The sequence below is a fragment of the Camellia sinensis genome, chromosome 11, assembly GCF_055761805.1.
Source record: "Camellia sinensis isolate YWXY chromosome 11, ASM5576180v1, whole genome shotgun sequence".
Lineage (NCBI taxonomy): Eukaryota > Viridiplantae > Streptophyta > Magnoliopsida > Ericales > Theaceae > Camellia > Camellia sinensis.
The window spans coordinates 105,299,749-105,325,075 of record NC_138971.1 but is presented as its reverse complement, the minus strand read 5'-3'; the positions used below and the strand labels follow the sequence as shown (position 1 = coordinate 105,325,075).

Below are 25,327 nucleotides of genomic sequence, written 5' to 3'. Positions count from 1 at the left end.
CTCAAACACACACAAATGAAGAGAGAGAAGGGGATATAGAGAGAGAGTGGTTTATATATCAGATATATATGTGTTATCTCTAGTTTTTGCTGAACCTCCTCAAAGGAAGAAAAAGGCTCTCTTATATAGACAAGGCAAAGGCCTAAGCTTCCAAGAGAAGCTAACAAAAGGGGTCAAGGCTTCTCAAAGAAGGTAAGGCAAAGGGGCCAAGGCTTCTTTAGAAAACTGAGACAGGTGTCCAAGCTTCTTGAGGAAGCTAAGACAAAGGTTCAAGCTTCCCCAAGAAGCTAGACCAAAAGGGTGCAAATGGTGCAAATTCCTCCATATACGTGTATGGAGGACAGGTCCGTGCACTCCAGCTGGCACAACTGACATGAATAATGCCTGAAAAAGGCAAAAAGGTGGTACCGACCAGAAAAGGAGTCCATCGGCCAAATAAATGGTCGACCGACCACAAGAAAAGGCCGATACACCTAATAGAATGCCGACCGACCAAACATTTGGTCAGTAGAAGAAAAACAAGGCTGGTGGCAGCATACTTCGGCCGGTGAGTTTCAGGGATGGCTAGCAAGCCTCTTCCCACCCTCAGAAGCACAAAACACAAGTCTTTGGTGCAAAACCAAGCACAAAACAGGCAAGTTAAGAGATCCTGAGACACGGTGCACGGCCGAGGCCTCCGGGAACTCAAAACGAACACGAATATGGATGATCATCGAGTGTTCGAACGGTGACGTCCAGATCTTGAGGACGGTAAAAAATGGGGTGTCTACAGTTACTAGCTCAATTATTACACACAAATGAGCAAAAAAATCCACCAAAATTATAACAACGGTAAATGTGTAAACTTCGCCCATGCCAAATCAAAAGAAAATATTCCTTACCAATTAAATAGAACCAAATGGTTTATAAGAAGAAAAAAAAAAACACAGGACTAAATGGATCATCATTCCTTAATTGAAGATTTACCGGTAATTTCTCCTTTATTTTTCTTGTGTTTTTATGTATATTTTATAAAAATTAAAATATTAATTATTTGCTAATATGAATTGTGCAAGTAAATTAATTTTTTGTTTCTATTGTGTACCACTTTCATAATAGATTTCTCTATCAAATAATTAGGATTCGTTTGAAAATTAATTTTTTAAATAATTTTTAAATTTTTTATGAAAAGTATTTAAAAAATAAAAAGGTGAATTATCAATACACCTCCTGATATTTATTTAAAATATGGATTGTTCCATATGTTTTGAGAAATTACAAATACTCCCTTATTATAATTTTTTATTTAACATAATTAATTGAAAAATAAAATTTCTAGCAGTCGTCCAATACAATAATAAAATTACATAAATTATTAATTGAAATATATTTCTGACATCATTAAAAATTATTAATTGACCTGATGATTTATTAATAAAAATGATAATTTGTTATGAAATTAAAAATTTCAGGAGGCGGAATGTAATTTCTAAAATCACAACGGATGATTAGTATTTTAAGCAAATCTCAAAAATACATTTATAATTTATCCAAAATAAAAGTTAAAAAAATTACTTTTTATAATTACTTTTTAATTATTTCAGCAATTCTCAAAGAGAAAATCTCATGTAAGTGGATTGATAAAAAAAATTAATTACAAAATAAAAAAAAGAATTATAATTTAATTTTTTAATATTTATAAAATTTATTAATAATTTAAAAATAGTTTTTCAAATATCTACTTAAATGAGAATTTTCCATTGTCAAAACATGACTTAAGTTTGTACACCTAAATTCGCTTTGGTCCCATTTAGGAATATATTAATTGATTATTTGATTTTTTTAGTTATTTTAATTTGATTAAAACAATTGTGTTTAAAATGGTAGTTATTTTTTTCATAATTAATTTGATGGTTATTAAAAAAAATAAAACAATTATAAATTAGATTTAATATTTTATCTTATTAATTAATTTAATTTTATTTTATTTTATTAACTATTTTAATAAAATTATCTCTAACCAAACAACACCGTTGATGGAATGTGCAACAATCCCAACTAGAAATACTGACTGAAGTGCACCAATCATGGGTCTTTCTCGTGTTTCACTTTTCCAAAACAATAATGATACATCTCACTAATTTGGGAGCACTAATGGACCACTAATGAGGTGAAAATTAAAAAAAAAAAAAAAAAACTTAAGGCCACTCTCTAGAGCTCCTTTAGTGCTCCCAATTTAGAGCTCCCAAACATTTTTCTTTCCAAAATTATTGTTTAGGAATTGTTTGAGATGTTTTAAATAAGTATATTTTTTGACTTATTATGAAATGTGGGTTAAATTTGGGTTGGGTTTGAACTAATATAGTAAAAAGATGATGTGACTTAAATAAAATAGTAAACTTTTAACTTTTTAACTTTTTTAGTGCATGACAAATAAGTCCTTACTCTTACTACAAGTGGTGCTCTAAGATTTTATTAGTTAAAATAATAAGATTTATTATTTTTTTAAGTAATTTTGAAGATATTAAATTTTTTATTAAATAAATGATCAAATAACTTACATTGGTGTAAGATCTGTAATTTTGTAAATCTCACACCCATGTGAAATCTTTTGTCATTTATTTGATAAAAAATTTGGAGCCCATAGTATTTATTTATTTATTTTTTAAATGTTGAAATTTCAAATATTTTATTAATATTTTTATTAAATATTTCACATAAATATGAGACCTATATCATGTGGGTCATATGTGAATCTTACACTCATATGAGATATTTGCTCAAAATATGGGCCGATTACACATAATTGTCTCTAAAGTTTGGAGCTTGTGTCACTTTGGTCACTAACTTTTCAATTATGACATATTTGATCCTAAATTTTGAATCTTGTTCTAAATAATGACAATTGAAGATACCATTGCTTAATTTCAAGGGTAAAATTGTTAATTTAATAAAATATAAACTAATTTGACAAAAATAAATGTCAAACTATATTTTTAAATTTTTAAAAATTATTTCTACACACTAAAGATAAAATTATATAAAATTGATAAATTTTTTAGACATTTATTTATTTTTTACCAAATTAATTTTTATTATACGTTTGGATGATAATCATGTAATGGGTGACTGTTTTTATTTTCATTAAATTAGTTTTTATTTTTATAAAAGTCAAATATGACGACAACTTTAATATCATTATTAAATCTATCCATTACATCAAAAACTCTAAAATTAAAAATATTTTATATATTAAATATATAGATTACATATTAAAATCCTAACAATCACTGATTATATGATTATCATCCAAACACATAATAAAAAATAATTTGATAAAAAATTAATAAATAAATGTCTAAAGGATTTTATCAATTTTATATAATTTTATCTCTGGTTGGTAGAAATAATTTTTAATTTTTTTTTTAAAAAAAATTGACATTTATTTTTGTCAAATTAGTTTATATTTTATTAATTGACAATTTTACTCTTAAAATTAATCAATGGTATCTTCAATTGTCCTTATTTGAAATAAGAATCAAAATTTAGAGTAAAATGTGTCACAATTGAAAAGTTAGAGACCAAAGTGACACGAATTCTAACTACATGAACTATTAGTGTAATTTGTCCTAAAAATATTGATAAAATATTTAAAATTCCTAAAATTACTCAATTTTAAAATTCCTAAAATTACTCACTTAGGATTCGTTTGGGAAGAAGGGTTAGGTTGGATTTGGGGTTATGTTAGTCACAAAAAGACAAAATAAATTTTTTTACCTAATAAAACAAAAATCACACCCAATCCATAATTATTACATTCTTTCTCTCACAAAAAATTAAAAAATTCTTTTCAAACAAGACTTTTTAATCTCAAACTAAAATAACCAAAAAAATTAAAAATTCAACACACTTTTCAAACCAACCCAAATAATGTTGAGTAATATTTAGGGGTTGTTTGGGATGATCTAAATAAGTGTATTTTTTGTCTTTTTATAAAAAGATGTGCAGAAAAATAGAGAGATAATGTGATGAAAAAAAGATAAAAAAATAAAAAGATAGGGATGCCAAACCACCCCTAAGACCGTTCAATGACCCGTATATAATTCCAGGGTCAATGGTCAACCAAATATTAAGAATAATTACAAATAAAATATTATTGACCCGTATATAATTCCAGGGTCAATGGTCAACCAAATATTAAGAATAATTACAAATAAAATATTATTCGGTGCGGATAAGAATAAAATATTAAGAATAATTACAAATATATATATATATATATATTTGAGGCCTATAACAAAATAAATCTTAAATTTTTTATTTTATCAATTTAAATTTAAATTTTTTATTTATTTTCAATCTAAACTATTCACATATTTTAAGTGAAATAGACAGAAAAATAATATTTTAATTATTAAATTCAATATAAATATGTATAAAATATTTAAAATACTATTTATCATTTGATGACTTAAATATTATTTTTTTATTGATTTTACTTATTGAAAATAAACAAATGATAGAAATTAAAAACAAATAAAAAAATGGGGGATGCACCAATAAATCCCAAATTAATAACTTATACACTATTTAGTCCTAAAAGTTTTCTTATAGACTGAAAGGTCCCATTACAATGTTTCAAACATCAGATTAATGTTTCGAACATTAGATTTCGAACATCAGATTAATGTTTCGAACATTAGATTTCGAACATCAGGTTAATGTTTCAAACATTAGATTGATGTGCAAATGGGACTAAATGGAGCATAAGAAAACTTTTAGGACTAAATGGTTCAACTTTTCAGAAACTAGGACTTATGGGTAAATTTTCCTAAAAAAATTTAGAGTTCAAATTAACAAAATTAAAATTTTTATTTTTAATTTTAATTTGTTAAAAAGGTCAAACTCTAAGGTTTTTTTTTTTTTTTTTTTAATTCTCCTAAAATATTATTATTCCTTTTTTTAGTTTACTGTCTGATAGTTAGATGAATTGGGTTTTTGGAAAAAAGATCATTGGCCCAGAAGACAGTAAGAAATATATATATATATATATATACATATGTGTGTGTGTGTGTGTGTGTTTGGGTGTGTTTGGGTAGGTGGAAAATGATTCAGTTCCACCGGTTCTTAGTCTATACTAGTGTGATATCTTGGGTTGTCTTGTTTTCATCAAGATCAAGATGTTGTTTGGGTAGTGGTGGTGGGTTAATCAGCTCACTCCCAGGTCAACCTGGCAATATTTCCTTTAAGCAGTTCTCAGGTTACATAGTTACAGATGCTGAACATGGCAGAGCTCTCTTCTATTATTTTGTGGAAGCAGATTCACCCCACCCTCTCTTACTTCCCTTAACATTATGGCTCAATGGAGGTAATTAATAATCTCTCTGACATATCATTCATTTCTATACATTTATTTATGTTTCATTTTTTTTGGGAAAAAAATCAATTTTTTTTTTATTTATTTTAACTTTTAATAGTAGTGGTGGCAGTAATAGTAGTGATGATCAAATTTCACAAAATTCTAATTACTCTCATGTTATTTAAGTATTTATGAGAGAAATTAGCATTTTGACCCTTCCAAGAACCTATATAATTTAGGAGATAAAAGTAAAATTGATCCTTTGTTTTTTGATTATACTAAACATTCTCCAAATAACATTGTTGTCGAAACAAACGTAGCGTTTATTAATCAATGCTAAAATTTTTATATAATGTTGTTTGGTATTTATTTATTTTTGGATTGGATTGAATTGAAGGCCCTGGTTGTTCTTCTCTTGGCTTTGGTGCATTTATGGAGCATGGCCCATTCCAGCCGAGGTCTGATGGGGTCTTGCTGAAAAACAAATATTCCTGGAATTTGGGTAATTTTGTCATCATATTTATGTTTAATTGATTAATTACATGAAAACCCATTTCTGAGATTTGTTATTTGCAACAAAGAGTTTTGATGGTAATTTGAAAATATGGACAGAATCAAACATGCTGTATGTAGAGAGCCCCATTGGAGTTGGGTTTTCTTACTCAAACACAAGCTCAGATTACATCAGTTGGAATGATACTCAAACTGGTATTTTTTTCAACTGTGATTATAGATATATATATATATATATATATATTTTTTTGGTTCCTAGTTGTTTGTGTAAGATTAAATTTGGAATTCAGTCCAGAAATCCTTGGGTTTTTGCAGCTCAGGACAATCTGCAATTCATTATTAACTGGTTCAAGGAATTTCCAAGTTATAGGGACTCTGATTTATATTTGACTGGGGAGAGTTATGCAGGTAAACATTCAATGAAAAACAAGCTTTGAATTCTCTATCCCACCTTCTTACTGTCATCGCAAATTGGGGCAGCTGCGCAGCCCGTGTAGCAGCAGCAACTGTTGTGCATCGAAATAGGTCCATTTTAGGGGTCATTTTGATAATCCAAACTGTTTACATTTTAGAATACATCAAGTAGAACATACCTGCAAAAAATCAAGTTAATCGGACATCTTTTGCCCATTCATCCACTCACATTTGTATCTACAAAAATAAATAATAATTACAAAAATAAAATTACCCAAATACCCTTCAATACCAAAATAATATTATCATATTACCATCCTTTTCATTCATCCATCCACCACCAAATTCCTTTCTCTAAAGCACCACATTATTCTCTAACATTTCTTAATGACAAATCAAATTCTTGTAGGCAATAATGACGGTGTTGCTGATCAAAAGTGGGAGATGTAATGATTGGGCAAAGTAGTGTTACTAATTAAAAGAAAATAGAGAGCAAAAATGGTGAGATAAAAAAAAAAAAAAAAAAAAAAAAAAAAAAAAAAAAAAACTAAAGTGTTTTAACTTCATAAATGTTATTCTAGAAATTTTTTTTGCTGTTTACCCCCCCATACACTCTGTTAATTTGACTTAATAGTTGATTAAGAGATGGGGCATTTGTTGTGTGATTTCACAAACATAAGCGAAAAATCTATATTTTTAATAAATCTCATGAATGTATTTATAATTTATCCTAAAAAATAAGTCTTCAAATAACAATCTAATCGTACTAAAAAAAACATGTGTGAGACTATTTATTCCCCTAAATTTCCTAATCCTGTCCACAAAACAATAAATAACATTTGTGCACAAAATGGTGGTAGGTCACTACATTCCACAGCTTGCAGCATTATTGCTAGACTACAACAAACAACCCAACATCAAACCAGTCAAGCTCAAAGCAATTGCAGTAAGTTTTCAAATCAGTCAAAACAAACATTGTAGCAGATTTTTTTTATTATCTCTTGATAACTTTAGCTTCAAAATTTTCATCGTGACAACATTTTTTTTTTTTTTGGCAGTTGGGTAACCCGCTTTTAGATATCGAAATCAGTGTGAATGATGCCGAATTTTTGTGGTCTCATGGAGTCATTTCAGATGAAATGCTTATGCTGAAAAACACTGTGTGTAATGAATCAAAGTACTTGTTGGAGTTTATTCATCACAATCTGTCAAAGGAATGCGCCAATGTGTTTCAAAGAATGAAAGAGGAGATGGGTAGTGACACCGATACCAGCGATCTCCTCCTGCCCACTTGCTTGTTGCCTAGTGTAACTCAATTTGCTCCCAAAGGTGTGCACAATGAATTACTTGCAAAGGTAAGTGGAAAACATTGAAGAGCTTGGTGTGTATTATTGGATATGAAGACACTGCTAATTGGTATTTCAAACCTTAAATTCCAGTGCAATTCATATAAAGAAAGCCTCCAAAATAATACCTCTAATAGGCCACTAACCAACTAGGCCTAACTTAGTTGGCCACCATAACTTTCCTAAGAGTTTAGGTCCTAAGGGGAGGTTATGGGTTCAACTCTCCTAAGGGGAGTTAAATTAAGAGGGCAAGCACTTGGTGCCTTTGGCAAAGGGTGGAGAGGCTAATTTCTATAGCCTATATGCTAATCTAACAACTAACAATTGACTTTCGCCAATTAAAAAAAAAAAATTAAAAGGACGCTGAAGCTCTACTAAGATCTGAAGTAGATTGTCTACCAAATATTCTCAAACAAGATATACTCCAAACTGATGAATATGAATCTTCCAAGACCAAGAAAGTATGAATCCATGAAAGGATCACGAAGGTAGGAGAAAACCTTCTGCAATACACCCAAAGAAGCCAATAGCCTGTCTCCAAAGAGAGACCTCCAAGGATTGAAAAGTCCACCAATGACTTGAAGGCCTTCTGACAACCCCCATCCTCCACCCAATTGGGGTCTCCCAAGGAACTGAAAAGTTCAATCAAAAGACCTGAAGTCCTTCCAACAAAACCCCCTATGAGAGGTTTCGAAGGACCTAAATAGTCCAACTGAATGAATGAGAATCTCCATCTATTTATAGTGAAATAATCATTCTTATGACTAATCTAAAATAAAAATAGGTTCCTTCCAATGCAATCTAAAACCAATTAGGAAAAATTAAATCCAAAACTTTTAGGATGTTCAAACTAAGTCAAATAGGTTTCTTACAAATTTAACTAATATGAGAGTCAAAACAAGTCAAGTTTGACTTAATAAATATTCCCACAAATTCTATTCCAACTAAAAAATAGAATACCTAACCAAATCAAATTGGGAATGGGACATTGAGCCAATAATCTAACAAATCTCCACCTTGGCAAAATGTCCAACTACAACGAGTCAGACAACCAACAAATCCCTACATTGGTGAGATGTCCAACTGTAACAAGCCAAACAACCAACAGAGCTTTTCTAGTAGATAATAAGAGTTCAAATTTTATGTGACAGGTTGCTTCGACAACAATAGTTGGTGATCCATGCCTCAGTGATAGAGTATTCATCTACCTTAACAAACCGCAAGTACAAGAAGCTTTACAGGCCAACACCACTCACCTCCCATACTCTTGGAGTTTTTGTTCAGGCCCAGTGTATTCTCTCTCTCTCTCTCTTCTCTCTCACACACACACACACAATATAGATACATATGTGGCCGTGTGGAATGCAGTTAACAACTATGCTTGGAAAACAGAAGATTTTCACAGAAGATGTGTGTCATGTTTACAGTGAAAGTCTTCTGTGCATTTAAGTCTTCTCTGCAGCTAATGATACAGTATGCTACACACTATGATATTGCAGGAGTCAAGCTTATCAGAGAGAGAATTTTGCAATCAATATTTTGCCTCTCTTGTCGAGACTTCTCAGAGATCAAATCCCTGTCCTGCTTTATAGGTTTTTCATCCCCACCAACTTATTTGTTGTGTTCAAAAGCTCACATATTTTTGTTTCCACATAAAAAACAATGTTTGTGTTTCATAACTCGCTTTTGAATAAGCCACTTCAAGTCTGTCATTTGCAGCTAAAACTTGTTCCACTAGATTTCATAAGCACTCTTTTAAGCTACTTTGTCATAATTTTTGTTTTATTGTATTATGTTTTAATAAAAGGAAATGATTTATTTCACTGTTTTTCACTTCCAACAAAATGCTATTTTAAACTTTCAACAAATGTTCAGAAATTGATCCCAAAGAGCTTAAAATTACATTTATGTCGCATCAGTGGAGATCAAGATTCAAAAATACCGCTCACGCAAACTCGAATCATCGCCAACATGCTTGCTCGACAGTTGAAGCTTGTTACCTTTGGTAGGTATTCTCCTTGGTATGACAACATGCAGGTAAGTGACCCCTTTTAACATTATATGTATATATAGTGAAATTTCTGTTTTAAGATAATATGTTATATTCTTTTATCTCTTGGTCTCCATGTATAGTTTCTTCAATCAAAAAGCAATAATTCGAAAAATAGAATCGGACATGAAGATATATTGACAATCTTGTGAATTGATGTGCATTCAACCATGTGTCTTTTGTGTTTAGTTTCTGTATATTGTGAAATTTCTGTTAAAAGAATATGTTAAAAAAAACTAGTAATACTAGAAACTCATAAACCAAACACAAAATGAAACTATATTGACAAATCTTACAAAATCATGTGCAGAGTGTATTTTGTGTACAATGAAATTTCTTTTAAGAGATGATATAATATTTTGTTATCCTTTGCTCGCCATACATAATTTCTTCAACCAAAAACCAAATAATTCCATAAAGATATAAATAAAATGTAGGATCAAACACAACAGATATATTGACAAATCTAACAAAATCTTGTGCATCCATCAATGTGTTTTCTGTATACAGTGAATGTAAACATGGTAGAGAGAGAGAGAGAGAGAGACTGAATAAATTGTATTATGTTCAATGATTTACAAGGAGTAGATCACTCTCTTTTATAGAGAGGAAAGTGTGGTACATAGGATGCTAACAGTGGACATAGGATGCTAACACCGAAAGCAGAAAGTATACAACATCATTAGTATGACAGCTAGTTATTGCAGCTATATTACACTAACAATACTATATTACACTAACAGCCCCCCACAAACTCAAGGAGGGTAAGCATCAACCAGCTTGAGTTTGGAAACGAGATCATTGAAGCGACCAGGAGGATGAGCTTTTGTGAAAATATCAGTAGGTTGATCGACAGAAACAATAGAGAGAAGAAGAACAGTGCCACGGGTAACATGCTGGCGAATGAAGTGGCAATCAATCTCAATATGCTTAGTGTGATCATGAAAAACATCATTGTGAGCAATCTGAATGGCACTCTGATTGTCACAATAGAGAGAGGTAGTGCCAGAATAAGAAACACTCATATCAGCAAGGAGCCAGTGATGCCAGAGAAGTTCCTGAGTAGTATCAGCAAGAGCTCGATATTCAGCTTCGGTACTAGAGCTGGCAGTGAGGGATTGTTTCTTGCTATGCCATGTAAGAAGAGAATCCCCTAAGAAGAAACAGAAACCCGTGGTGGAGCGTCGATCCGTAGGATCCCCAGCCCAATCAGCATCAGAAAAAGCACACAGTTCAAGAGAGGAGGAAGCAGAGTAGTGGAGGCCATGGAACAGAGTGCCTTTGAGGTAGTGAAGGATGCGGAGTAGAGTAGTATAATGGGGAGTGTGAGGAGCCGACATGTACTGACTAACAATGTGAACAACATAGGCAATGTCAGGACGAGTCATGGTGAGATAGACAAGACTACCGACGAGCTGGTGATAAAGAGTAGCATCTGAGAGGAGATCCCCATCGAGAAGAGTGAGATGAATCTGAGGATTAACTAGAGTAGAGGTAGTTTTGCGATTAGTAAGACCGGCACGGGCCAGAAGATCGGATGCATATTTGGCCTGGGACAAATAGGAACCAGTAAAGTCATGGGAGATTTCAAGGCCTAAGAAGTAGTTAAGAGTACCAAGGTCCTTCATCTCAAACTGACAGTGGAGAAAACGTTAGAGGTGAAGAATACCAGCTGCATCATTACTAGTGATAATCATATCATCCACATAAAGAAGGAGAAGAGTGGTACCATGAGGAGTAATCTGTATAAATAAAGCAGAGTCATAGGAGCTAGAGGTGAACCTAAAGTCATGAATGGTAGAACTGAACTTAGCAAACCAAGCGCGGGGTGCTTGCTTGAGGCCATAGAGGGCACGTTGTAGTTTGCAAACCTTATGAGGTGGAAAAGTAGACCCAAGTGGAGGTTGCATGTAGACCTCCTCAAGAAGATTACCATTAAGGAAGGCATTCTTGACATCTATCTGAAAAAGCTCCCAGTGGCGAGCAGCAGCAACAGCAACAACAAGCAAACTGCGAACAGAGGTAAGTTGAGCAACAGGGGAGAAGATCTCCTCATAATCAATGCCAAATTCCTAGTTGAAACCCTTGGCAACAAGACGAGCTTTGTAGCGCTTAATAGAGCCATCAGAATGAGTCTTGATTTTGTAGACCCATTTGCAGCCAATTGCAGTCTTGCTAGGAGGAAGATCAACAACATCCCAAGTATGAGTTTTGTCCAAAATCTGAAGTTCATTAGTCATAGCTTGCTGCCAAAGAGGATTAGTACAAGCCTCACGATAGGAGGTGGGTTCATAAGTAGAAAAGGTAGCAGACCCAACAATATAATCACGAAGATGAATAGGTGGTTGAGTTACTCGGTACAGCCGACCCGTGGGAGGATTGGTAGGGAGAAGAGCTGGCGAAGAAGGAGGAGACGGGCTAGAAGGTGCAAGGAGAGGTGGACCATCAGGGAGAATAGTCTCGTCGGGATCAGGGATCAACAAGGGCATCTCGATGAAGAAGGAACCTGTATCAAAGTGGTTAGAGAAAAGATCGAGGGAAGGATTAGTAAAGATGACCAGAGTGGAGAGTGCGGGTAAGTGAAAGGAGATACGAAGACGCTAGGAATGGCAACGGGCTGGGGTGGGACCGGGGACTGCACTTCCCGTCCCCGATCCCCGAAGGTCAAAATATCCCCGTCCTCACCCCCGATCCCCGACGGAGAACCCATTACCCCTATCTCCTCCCCCAACGGGGATCAGGCTTCCCCGACCCCAAAAAATCCCCGATAATCATCAACCACAACAAACTCAACTCTGAAATTCAGATCTGAAAAATCTCCAAAAAAAGCCTCAATCATCAACAATTTAACAAAAAAAAATTTAGATAACTCAACAATCATCAACAACTCAATGTTTGTTCATTACACACACAGATCTAAGAAAACCCTAACCAAAAAAAAAAAAAATTTAGAGCTGAAAATATAATAAGATCAGATCCAATCCAATCACAAACACAGATCAGACGCCCTCGCCACCATTATCTCAGATTTGCGCCCTAGATCGGAGATCGTTATCACCGGAGACGATCTTCAGATCTTCTAGATCTGTAGACATCACGAGGCAGCAGAGATGAGGTGTGAGAAAGAGAGAGGGAGAGACAAGTGGTGGTGGTGTCGGTGTCGGTGTCGGTGGACGGACGAAAGAAAGAGAGAGAGAGAGAGAGACACAGTTTCACAGAGTTAGAGGGAGGGGAGAAGAACGAGAGAGAGAGAGAGAGTGTGTATGTTGATAATCTGAGTTCTGAATGGATGAACTCACCAAACATATATATTATATATATTCTAAACACAGTCACCAAATACACACATATTATATTATATTATATTATATTATATTATATTATATTATATTATATTATATTCTAAACACACTAAAAACACACACATTACATATATACAGGTATACGGGGGCAACGGGGATGGCTCGGGGAAATTGCGGGGTAGGGTCGGGCCGAGGCCGGGGTTAGGAACCTATCACCGTCCCCAGCCCGAAAATCATCGGGGATGTGTTTTTTAATACCAGCCCCGGTCCTATGGAGAATAATTTTTAGGGAAAACCCTATTTATCGGGACGGGGCAATCCGGGTCCCCGTCGGACCGAGTTCAAATTGTCATCTCTAGAAGACGCTTAGAGAAAGGATCCTAACAGCGAAAGCCTTTATACTCAATCTCATATCCAAGAAAGCAGCAAAGACGAGAACGAGGTTCAAGCTTGGTGTGTTCATGGGATTGAAGCAAAACAAAGCAGGCAGAGCCAAAAACCTGAAGATTGGTGTATGGAGGGGGAGTGCCATGTAGACGTTCAAAGGGAGTTTGATTATGGATGATAGGGAAAGGAACACAATTGATAGTGTACACAACAGTAAGGGCAACTTCCCCCTAAACGTTTTTAGGGCAGGAAGACGAGAGAAGGAGAGCGCAAGTAGTGTCAAGAATATGCCTTTGCTTTCGTTTAGTACGTCCATTTTGTTCGGACGTGCTAGCACAGGAACAGTGAGGCTAAGTACCATGACTCTGAAAAAGGAAAGGAAATCGGTATGCCGATATTCCATAGCATTGTCAGAGCGAAAAATTTTAATGGTTTTGGAAAATTGGGTGTGGACCATGTTGGCAAAGCTATAATAAAGATGTTTAAGTTCAGACTGAGTTTTCATGAGAAAAATCCAAGTAAACCATGAATAATCATCAATAAAAACAACAAAATAACGAGATCACCCCATGGTAGTAGTAGGGGATGGGCCCTAAATATTCGAATGTATGAGATCAAAAGGAGCACGGGAAACAGAAGTACTTTTATTGAATGATAAAGCAGATTGTTTTGCAAGTTGACAGGGTATACAATCAAAAGTATCATGAAGTACAAGACCCAATTGACCACTAAAAACCAAAGACTTTAAACGACTAACATAAAGATGTCCTAAGCGACAATGCCAAAGATGAAAAAGAGATAAAGAGGAAGCAGATGCAGAAGCAGCGATCTGTGGGGAGTCCGGAACATGAAGTTGAATGAGTTCATAGAAACGTCCATGCTTACGGCCGATCCCAATAGTCTGTCCTGTCTGAGGGTCGTGCACCAAACAACCATTAGCAGAAAATGTGATGATTAGACCAAGCTCACATAATTGACTAATAGAGATAAGGTTTAAGGTTAGAGCAGGGATATGATAAACTTGAGGTAAAAATAACTGGGATGTGGAAACAGTCCCAACATGACTGACAGACATGAGAGAACCATCAGCAATATGAATGGCGAGAATATGAGTAGAGGGAGAGATGAAGGAGCATATAGTAGAGTTGGAAGTCATATGATTACAACAGGCGGAGTCAAAATACCAAGAACAGTTACCTGGAGTCACAGACAAAACAGTAGGAGGAGGTGTACCAGAGGTGGAGAGAAGCTGTTTGAACATGGCCTCAACATCTGTTTAAGAAAAAACAGGGGCATACGGAGCAGGAGACTCAGAGAAATCCTCAAAGGCAACGGTAGCAGTGCGATTAAACTGACGATAAGAGCTCCCCCTAGAAGAGCCATCGTGAGAGGAGTGACTATTGGAAGATGACCGGGATGGATTGCGAAAACAATCCTGCTGCAGATGACCAGGATCAAGTTTGTTGCAATATTGGCAGGATCGGACAGGGCAATGAACCAAAAGATGAGTAGAAAGAAGGCCCCGATTCTGACAATAGAGGCAAGCAGCGGTCTGTTGGTTTGGTGAGGGCCGTGACTGATGAGTGGCAATAACAGAGTCCACATGATGAGTTTGGAGTGTACCAAGACGAGTCTCCTCAAATAACAGCTCAGAAATAACTTGGTCAAGAGTGGGCAATGGATGATGATGAAAAAGAAAGGCACGCACTGGCTCAAAAGAGGGAGTGAGAGTCATGAGAAAGTGAACCAACCTTTGTTGATTACGATAGTTAGTGAATAAAGTAGCATCTTCAAGGTGAGGCCATGTCGGTTCTGAGAGAGCAAGCTGGTTCCAAATAGAATACATTTGAGAAAGAAAGTCATTAATAGACTGACTGGTTTCTTGACGCATGCGATGGAGTTGACTTTGAAGTTGACACTGATGGGCAAGACCGGTAGTCTGGTATCGATCTCTCAAAAAATCCCAAATGGCTTTAGCAGGATTGGGAACAGAGTCAAGTTGAAAACGGCCAAACTGAAGACTAATAGAGGGAACAGAGGTATTCCGAAGCCAAGTAATGATCTGGTAGTTTTTACTGTCCTAATCTTCGAGTTGGTCTTCATATTTGGCAGTAAGTTCAGCATTCTCTTTCACCGGTTTGGTCACATCCATGGTGATAATATGCCAAAGTTTCCGTCCTTTGAGGAAGGAAGACATGGCTTGGGCCCACAACACATAATTGAAACCATTAAATAGAACATAAATTGGATAGGAGGCATCATGGCGATCCATAATAAAAATGGAGTATAACTAAATAAATAGGAACAAGTCTGTGGGAGCAAAATTTGGTAAAACAGAGTATACCAGTGAGTCTGGAAGGTCAAAAATAGCTAGGAAAGGGGCTGTTGAAGTCAACAGAGGGCCGGATGATGTTAGTAGTGCACAATAACAGCCAGCGGAGCGGTGCACAATAGCAGAGACGGCGGGCGGCCCATGATAGCCGAACGGCGTACGCGCGGCGCAAGGGAGCAAAATGGCGCACGCGGGCGCACGATTGCCGAATGGCGCACACGCGGCGCAAGGGAGCAGAATGGTGCACGAGGGCGCACAATAGCAAGACGGTGTACGTGCGGCGCACAGCAGCAAGAGCGGCGCACGCAAAGGGCAGGGCTGACGTCAGAGATGACGTGAGCACGCAACGGAAGGCGTGTGAGAACGCGTATGAGAGTGGTGGCGGAAACAGAGACGCGCTGAACATGGAAGTGGGGCGTGAAGGCGCGTGACGAAGTTTTTGGTGACGTGGGTGGTGCCGTTGGAATCGTGAGGAAATTCTGAGCAGGTTGGTAGGAAGATACAACGGTTTGGAAGTAGTTCTGTAGTGCCATTGTGTACGGGACTATGAACATGGAGAAAATAAACTTAGCTCTGATACTATGTAAACTTGGTAGAGAGAGAGAGAGAGAGAGAGAGAGAGACTGAATAAATTGTATTATGTACAGTGATTTACAAGGAGCAAATCACTCTCTTTTATAGAGAGGAAAGTGTGGTACATAGGATGCTAACACCGAAAGCAGAAAGTATACAATATCATTAGTATTACAGCTAGATATTGCAGCTATATTACACTAACAGTGAAATTTCTTTTAAGAGAAGATGTAATATTATGTTATCCCTTGCGTCCATGTATAATTAAAAAATAAAAAATAAATAAAAATAACCAACAATAATAACTCTAGAAAAAACACATAAACCAAACGTAGAATCGGACATAGAAGATGTATTGACAAATCTTGCAAAATCCCTTGCGTCCATCCATGTATTTTATGTGTCTAGTTTTTGTATTTCTAGACTTACTGATCAAAAATTTGTTATGGTTTCAGGTGGCCGGATGGAGTCAATCATTTGGGGTATCAAGGAAGGGGGGAAATGTTACCTATTTGACATTTGCAACAGTTAGAGGAGCAGCACATGAAGTGCCCTTCACTTCCCCCTCTCAAGCCCTCACACTTTTCCGAGCATTCCTCCAGGGATCCCCTTTGCCCAAGTCTTGAAAATCCTAAACCCATCATGGTTGAATTGGTGTGGCTCTATTTTTCATTCAACATTTGTGGACCTTTTGCTTGGAACCCCAACTTATAGAGTGAAATTTGTGTTGTGTTTGGAACAGTCCTGGACTCTGGACATTTGTAATAGAGAAAGTCTCTTGGTGCTTGTCCTATGCAGCAAGACACCAACAAATAATTGCTCATCTTTTTTATGTTACAATGATTTGGTATTTTTCTTCATTTGAATCATGTTTTCAAACAGGACATCTTGTTTGATATTTTGTTTTGTTTTCAAAGTTGGTTTCATTTCTTTGAAACCAAAACCAAGACCTAAAAAAATTAATATAATAATATCACGTTGTCACTGATATGTTTAATCACCATCGAATAATAAATTATCATATATGTGTGATAAAATTAAAAACTCAACTTATTACTATATTTTTTTCTAAATGTGACACTCTAATGTGGTAAATATAATGTGACACTAAAAAAATATTAATTTGATTATCAATTTGGTCCCATTTAGAAATATATTAATTGGTTATTTGATTTTTTTTATTTTAATTTGATTAAAAAAATTGTGTTTGAAATGATAGTTTTTATTATTATTTTTTTAATAATTAATTTGAGGGTTGTTAAAAAAATTGGTGTTTGAAATGACTGTTAACTACCCGTTCATCATTCCAGGGTCAATGGTCAACCAAAGTCTGCTTTATATTCCCGTTTATCATTCTAGGGTCTGTAAACAGCATCCGGATCCTCTAGAGTGATCCTCTGAAGTGATCCTCTAGAGTGATCCCTTATGGTGCAACACGTGTCCCATTAATGTATCCAACGGCTGAGATGATCCTTCGCCAAAACGGTGTCGTTTTGGTGAGCCAGACCCAAAAAAAAAAAAAAAAAAAAATTGCAGATTTGCAGATTGAGTCGAGAGAGAGGAGGAAGAAGAAGAAAATGGATTTGAAAGGAGGAGGAAGAAGAAAATGTAAGAAAACTAGAAGAAGAAAATGGATTTGAAGAAGAAAGAAAAGTTTTTTTTCTGTGTTGGGTTAATGGGTAGAAGTTCATCACCATGGATGAACTTCCATTTTCTTCTGTGAGCCAGACCCAAAAAAAAAAAAAAAAATTGTAGAGTTGCAGATCGAGTCGAGAGGGTTAATGGGTTTGGTCTCTCAAGAAGTTCATCACCATGGATGAACTTTCATTTTCTTCTTCATCTCTCAAACCCATTTTCTGTGCAAATCCACCCATTTTCTCTCAAACCCAGAGTTTTCTTCTTCCTCAAATCTGTTTTCTTCCGGTTTCTCTCAAATCCATTTTCCTCTTCTTCCTCCTCCCTCTCGATCTGCAACTCTGCGATTTTTTTTTTTTTTGGTCTGGCTCACCAAAACGACGCCGTTTTGGCGAGGGATCATCTCAGCCGTTGGATACATTAATGGGACACGTGTTGCACCATAAGGGATCACTCTAGAGGATCACTTCAGAGGATCACTCTAGAGGATCCAGACGCCTGTAAACAAAAGTCTGCTTTATATTCTTAATTTATTCGGTGCGGATAAGAATAAAATATTAAGAATAATTTTAAAAAAAAAAAACTTGATATTTGAGACCTATAACAAAATAAATCTTAAATTTTTTATTTTATAAATTTAAATTCTAATTTTTTATTTATTTTCAATCTAAACTATTCACATGTTTTAAGTAGAATTGATAGAAAAAAAATATTTTAGTTATTAAACTCAATATAAATATACATAAAATGTTTAAAATATTATTTTTTATTAAGTTTAATGACTAAAATATTTTTTTTTTATTCAACTTAATGAAAATAGGCAAATGATAGAAATAAAAAACAAATAAAAAATTTAAAGTATAAATTGACAAAATTAAAAATTAAATTTGTTAAAAAGGTCAAGCCCTAAGGTTTTTTTTTTTTTTTCCCTAAAATATTATTATTCCTTTTTTTAGTTTACTGTTTGATAGTTAGATGAATTGGTTTTTTTGGAAAAAAGATCATTGGCCCAGAAGACAGTAAGAAATATATACATACATATATATATATATATATGTGTGTGTGTGTGTTTGGGTGTGTTTGGGTTGGTGGAAGATGATTCAGTTCCAGTGGTTCTTTGTCTATACTAGTGTGATCTCTTGGGTGGTGTTGTTTTCATCGAGATCAAGATGTTGTTTGGGTGGTGGTGGAGGGTTAATCAGCTCACTCCCAGGTCAACTTGGCAATATTTCCTTTAAGCAATACTCAGGTTACATAGTGAAGTGGGTAAAAATTAATCAAGTCTTGGTGCTAGGCCCAATGCGATGCTCACTCCGAGATTGAGCTAGGTTGGACCTCGGCCCTATGGCCAACACTTGCTCCGAAGCAAGACAATCATAGGAGCTTGGCCCAATGTACGAATGTCACTCCAAAGTGGGCCGAGCAACATGGTGGACCTCCTGGACGGGCAGCCAACCACTCCGAAGTAGGTTAAGTAACATGTTGAACCTCCTGGATGGACAGACAACCACTCTGAAGTGGGCTGAGCAACATGTTGGACCTCCTGGTTGGACAACCAGTCTAGAGTAGGCCAACTCAAAGAAGGCCAATTCACTAAAGATCTTTCTTGGACCCACAAGAGACAAACAACTCTGCTCCTCTCCCTTTGTATGAACAGAACGTGGAGACATAGAGGTGCAGAGGGATAAGGTGCATATATGACAGACCTGCATCTGAATGACAGGCGGAGTGGTCGTCCTCCTCCAATGAGAGATGTCCGCTAATGAGACAAACAAAACAGACCTACACCCCAGTTTCAGGCGGAGTGGTCGTCCTCCTCCAATGGGAGACGACCACGAACAAGACACATTGGACAGATGGCGGAGAGAGAAGGACTTGAACGACAAACAACCTTCTCCTATAAAAGGTGAACACTATTCACTCTCAAGGGATCCGAAATCCACACACTTAACACATATACACTCTTTGTATTCTCTCTTCTCTCTTCTTCCTCTCCCTGAGTCCCTGACTTTACCATCAGAGGGGTTTCTAACCAAATCCCGGTCGGGCAGCCTCACCGTTTGTTACTCTGTGCAGATCTTTAATTCCCAGAGCACGTTGTTCATCCACGAAGTTCAACCCTTCTTCATAGTGCGGAAATCACCCCCGCACACATAGTTACAGATGCTGAACATGGCAGAGCTCTCTTCTATTTTTTTGTGGAAGCAGATTCACCCCACCCTCTCTTGCTTCCCTCAACATTATGGCTCAATGGAGGTAATTAATAATCTCTCTGACATATCATTCATTTCTATACATTTATGTTTCATTTTTTTGGAAAAAAAAAAATAAATTTTTTTTTTTATTTTGACTTTTAGCAGTAATGGTACCAGTAGTAGTAATTTTTATTTTTTTTATGAGCAAAAAGAATCTTTATTGATGGAATCATATGAAAAGATAGAGTACATCAATAAAGAGGAGCTCGGAGCTACATTAAGCCCGGAACTTCAGTTGGAGAGAAAACCAAAAAAACAGAAGCACTATACACAACAGAACAGCAGCAGAGCAAGCTAGCAGCATACAACAGAGAAGGCAGCCACAAAACATATTTCCAGCAGGTTGAACACCACTCAGCACCGAAAACTGAAACAAAAGCCAAACTAAACCAGCAAACAGACCATTAAAGATGTAACTGACCGACACCCAACTGAGAGCATCAACCCTTCATCTCCAATCCTTAGCACCACAGATCTTCACTGAGATGAATCAGCAGGTCGATCAGCAGAACACTCTGAGAGCCACCTAAACAGCAGAGGAATTTTTCTACAGATCAATATGTAACATTGGTTACTGTCTCTGAATTCAACTTTAAAGTGCCTATAGAGTAAGTGGAGCACAAAGCAAACTTTCATCAACCCAACCAACACTAGAACTTAGAAACTAAACTGCAGAACTAATATCAAACACATTCTAACCGCAGAAAACAAAGGTAAAGCTACAACACACACAGCAGAAAACACACTGCACAGATACAGACAAAGCTCTGCAGCCTAGCATCAACATCACGCCAACCGAGAGCAGCCTGCAGAAGGTCCCAGTAGTAGTATTGATGATCAAAGTTAACAAAATTCTAGTTACTCTCATGTTGTTTAAGTATTTATAAAAGAAATTTGCATTTTGACCCCTCCAAAAACCTATATAATTTAGGAGATAAAAGTGAAATTAATCCTTTGTTTTTTGGTTATATTAAACATTCTCCAAATAACATTGTCGTCGAAACAAACGTCGCGTTTATTAATCAATGCTAAACTTTTTGCATAATGTTGTTTGGTATTTTTATTTTTTGATTGGATTGAATTGAAGGCCTTGGTTGTTCTTCTCTTGGCTTTGGTGCATTTATGGAGCATGGCCCATTCCAGCCGAGGTCTGATGGGGTCTTGCTGAAAAACAAATATTCCTGGAATTTGGGTAATTTTGTCATCATATTTATGTTTAATTGATTAATTACATGAAAACCCATTTCTGAGAATTGTTATTTGCAACAAAGAGTTTTGATGGTAATTTGAAAATATGGGCAGAATCAAACATGCTGTATGTAGAGAGCCCCATTGGAGTTGGATTTTCTTACTCAAACACAAGCTCAGATTACATCAGTTGGAATGATACTCAAACTGGTATTTTTTTCAACTGTGATTATAGATAAATATATATATATTTTTTTGGTTCCTAGTTGTTTGTGTTAGATTAAATTTGGAATTCAGTCCAGAAATCCTTGGGTTTTTGCAGCTCAGGACAATCTGCAATTCATTATTAACTAGTTAGAGACTGATTTATATTTGACTGGGGAGAGTTGTGCAGGTAAAGATCCAATGAAAAACAAGCTTTGAATTCTCTATCCCACCTTCTTACTGTTATCGCTACAATTTAAATTTAATATGATTTATTTATTTTTGTTATGTATAATTAAGAAATTTTTAATAATTTATTTATTTTTGTTATGTATAATTGAGAAATTTTTAAAAACTAATTTTAAATTTTAATTTTAATGATATGACAGTGAGTGAGATAAAGAATTGTGACAAAATGGGAGCAGAGAATCAAGTCAATAATAGCTTCTATTTTGTTTCTTTGCAACACATCTTTACCGTCAACATTGGAATATGCTTGTTTAGATGAATTAGAGGGTGGGAATGAATTTTTTATTTTATTTTATTTTATTTTTAATCAATAGATAGGAGACTAATTACAAATATAAAAAAAATATTTATATCATCAAACAAGGTATTTGGGAAGTGTTTTTTTTTTTTTGTTTTCTTCTCAATAGATAGGACAATAATTACAAATATGAGAAATTTTTATATTATCAAACAGACTACTAATTCACAATAGTTAGAAAGTCAAAAAAATCCAACACAACTAATAAACGAAGTCCATCAAGCCAAACTCAAGCTCAATATCCACTACTAATTACATATCACCACAACCAATAAACCAAGTTCACCATGCCAAACCCAAACCCAAACCCAACAACCACTAACTACATACCAATCTCCGTAATGGGAGGAGAAATAAACTATCAAAAATGGTATCGAACTCCTTTTCATAGGAGTTAAACATAAGATCCTACACTACAAAAGATATTACATAATCATTACGCCAAATGCCCTAATTGTTTGGAAAGTGGTTGATATAGGATAAAAGTTAAAAAAAAATGCACTTCAAAAAGTCAATTAATTTTCTATATATTTTTACACGTATTTTCATTAAAAGTCAATAATCACTACAAAAGTCAATTTCCAAATCAACCCTTATCTTTCCTCTACTATCATACAACAAAAATCAAAATACATTTTTTTATCAGAATAAAAATTAAAATACAATATAAAAAATATATTTTTTGAGGCCTTTTTGTTTTATTTTTATTTTTATTTATTTATTTATTTTTTGTGCTAGTGAGGTTTGTTAAAAATATAGATTCCTTCTTCGCATTCTAAAATCTACAAATACTCTGTTGTCAATTTTTTTCCTCAACTAATAGGGGGAAAAAATAAAATTACCCAAATACCCTTCAATACCAAAATAAAATTATCATATTACCAACATTTTCATCCATCCACCGCCAAATTCCTTTCTCTACAGCACTACATTATTCTCTAACATTTCTCGATGATACACCAAATACTTGTAGACAACAATGACAGTGGTGCTGATTGAAAGTGAGAGGTGTGATGATTGGGCAAAATGGTGTTACTAATTAAAAGAAAATAGAGAGTAAAAATGGTGAGATAAGAAGGGGGAAAAAAAAACTGAAGTGTTTTAACATCATAAATGTTATTCTGAAATAAAATAAAATAAATAAATAAATCTGTTGTTTATCCCATACACTCTGTTAATTTGACTTAATGGTTGATTAATAGATGGGGGGCCATTTGTTGTGTGATTTCTCAAACATGAGCAAAAAAATCTATATTTTTAATAAATTTCATGGGTGTGTTTATAATTTATCCTAAAAAATAAGTCTTCAAATAACAATCTAATCGTACTAAAAAAAATATGTGAGACTCATGATACTATTTATTCCCCTAAATTTCCTAATCCTATCCATAAAACTGTAAGTAACATTTGTGCACAAAATGGTGGTAGGTCACTACATTCCACAGCTTGCAGCATTATTACTAGACTACAACAAACAACCCAACATCAAACCAGTCAAGCTCAAAGCAATTGCAGTAAGTTTTCAAATCGCTCATGTTGATGCAGTTTATTCCAGTGAATGGAGCGAACTGGTCTATGCTCCTCAAGCCCAAGCCCAAATGATCGTGCCCACCGGACAACTTGCAAACAAGTTCAACAGGGAACGGGATAGTCCCCCAGTGAACCCTCTGACGAGCAAGTTAGGAAGAGAAGTAGAGTATAGAGGGAGAGATTAGAGATAGAAAGCTTAACCTTCTTCTTGTCTTCAACATTTGCTTATATTCTTTGGTAATCATTTCGCTGTCTCTTCCGACCTGCCCTCCTCACCAAAAGTCTATGCTGTAGCTTACCTTGTTCAGGGTAAGGGGACCCTGTTCCGACGGGAGGTGTTGTCGTAATAAATGCTGTGACGCGCTGCATTAATGGTGATGTGCCGTGGCAATAACTTTGCAGATCTTTGTCTGCTGATGTGGCTCGTTTTTCACCCGCCACGTGCCTAAATGCCATTGGTTCTTATGCCATATTGGATTCCAGCTGTTCTGGACTTCTTCGGCTGGGTTATGTATTGTGCTCCGATTGATGGGCTTGGGTTGTTTATAGTGGTTCATGACCTTTGTGGGCCTGTCCATGTCAACTCAAAACAAACATTGTAGCAGATTTTTTTTTATTATCTCTTGATAGCTTTAGCTTCAAAATTTTCATCGTAGCAACTTTTTTTTTTTGTCAGTTGGGTAACCCGCTTTTAGATATCGAAATCAGTGTGAATGATGCTGAATATTTGTGGTCTCATGGAGTCATTTCAGATGAAATGTTTATGCTGAAAAACACTGTGTGTAATGAACCAAAGTACTTGTTGGAGCTTATTCATCACAATCTGTCAAAGGAATGCACCAATGTGTTTCAAAGAATGCAAGAGGAGATGGGTAGTGACACTGATACCCACGATCTCCTCCTGCCCACTTGCCTGTTGCCTAGTGTAGGGGTGTAATTTTGGCCCGTGGCCCGCGGGCGGTCCGAGGTGGGCCCGGCTTGTTTAGACCCGAGTCCAGCCCAAGGTCTTGGGCCAGGGCCATCGTTTTGAAGCCCGACCCGGCCCGATTCATTGGCCCGCTCAAGGCCTGCCCAAAAGCTCGGCTCGAGGCTTAGCTCGCCCGATGCCCAGTGTTATTTTTAAAGGAAAGTCATTCCAAACATACTAATTTTTTTAATCTCATATTTTAATCAAAAAATCAAAAAATTACTAAAATAATATGTTTCCAAAGGTGGCCAAATCAAATAGGTTTCTTACAAATTTAAACTAATATGAGAGTCGAAACGAGTCAAGTTTGACTTAATATATATTCTCACAAATTTTATTCCAATTAAAAAATAGAATACCAAATCAAATTGGAAATGGGACATTGAACCAATAATCTAACAAATCTCCATCTTGGCGAAATGTCCAACTACAACGTGTCAAAGAACCAAAAAATCTCTACATTGGTGAGATGTCCAGCTGTAACAAGCCAAACAACCAACACAGCTTTTCTAGTAGATAATAAGAGTTCAAATTTTATGTGATAGGTTGCTTCAATAACAATAGTTGGTGATCCATGCCTCCAAGATAGAGTATTCATCTACCTTAACAAACCCCAAGTACAAGAAGCTTTACAGGCCAACACCACTCACCTCTCATACTCTTGGAGTTTTTGTTCAGGCCAAGGGTATTCTCTCTCTCTCTCTCTCTTTCTCTCTCTCTCACACACACACATACACACACACAAT

At 35.5% G+C, this 25,327-nt stretch overlaps 1 protein-coding gene and 1 long non-coding RNA gene across 3 annotated transcripts; both read left to right on the top strand.

Moving 5' to 3' along the window:
* The first annotated feature begins 4,955 nt into the window (after positions 1-4,955).
* LOC114309354 (serine carboxypeptidase-like 45) lies at positions 4,956-17,115 on the top strand. Its single transcript, XM_028255065.2, has 10 exons — positions 4,956-5,347; positions 5,736-5,840; positions 5,951-6,046; positions 6,167-6,259; positions 7,126-7,211; positions 7,324-7,620; positions 8,763-8,902; positions 9,111-9,203; positions 9,531-9,648; positions 16,711-17,115. The coding sequence occupies exons 1-10, from the start codon at positions 5,086-5,088 to the stop codon at positions 16,879-16,881; spliced, it is 1,461 nt and encodes a 486-aa protein (XP_028110866.2). The 5' UTR covers positions 4,956-5,085; the 3' UTR covers positions 16,882-17,115.
* A 1,693-nt stretch (positions 17,116-18,808) lies between these two features.
* LOC114309332 (uncharacterized) lies at positions 18,809-24,501 on the top strand. Of its 2 annotated transcripts, XR_014344293.1 has the most exons (7): positions 20,251-20,753; positions 20,850-20,960; positions 21,233-21,337; positions 21,448-21,543; positions 21,656-21,727; positions 23,513-23,598; positions 24,291-24,501. It is a non-coding gene; the product is annotated as an uncharacterized LOC114309332 (long non-coding RNA). The 2 variants fall into 2 exon arrangements; XR_014344294.1 differs by lacking the exons at positions 20,251-20,753; positions 20,850-20,960 and adding an exon at positions 18,809-20,146 and having other exon boundaries at positions 24,291-24,500.
* Positions 24,502-25,327: the final 826 nt, after the last annotated feature.

Bases quoted from the DNA above. Each gene is read 5' to 3' on its own strand.
- LOC114309354 (XM_028255065.2), top strand. From the start codon at position 5,086: ATGATTCAGTTCCACCGGTTCTTAGTCTATACTAGTGTGATATCTTGG. The intron at 5,348-5,735 runs GTAATTAATAAT...ATTGAATTGAAG, and splicing joins AACATTATGGCTCAATGGAG to GCCCTGGTTGTTCTTCTCTT. The intron at 9,204-9,530 runs GTTTTTCATCCC...ATGTCGCATCAG, and splicing joins ATCCCTGTCCTGCTTTATAG to TGGAGATCAAGATTCAAAAA.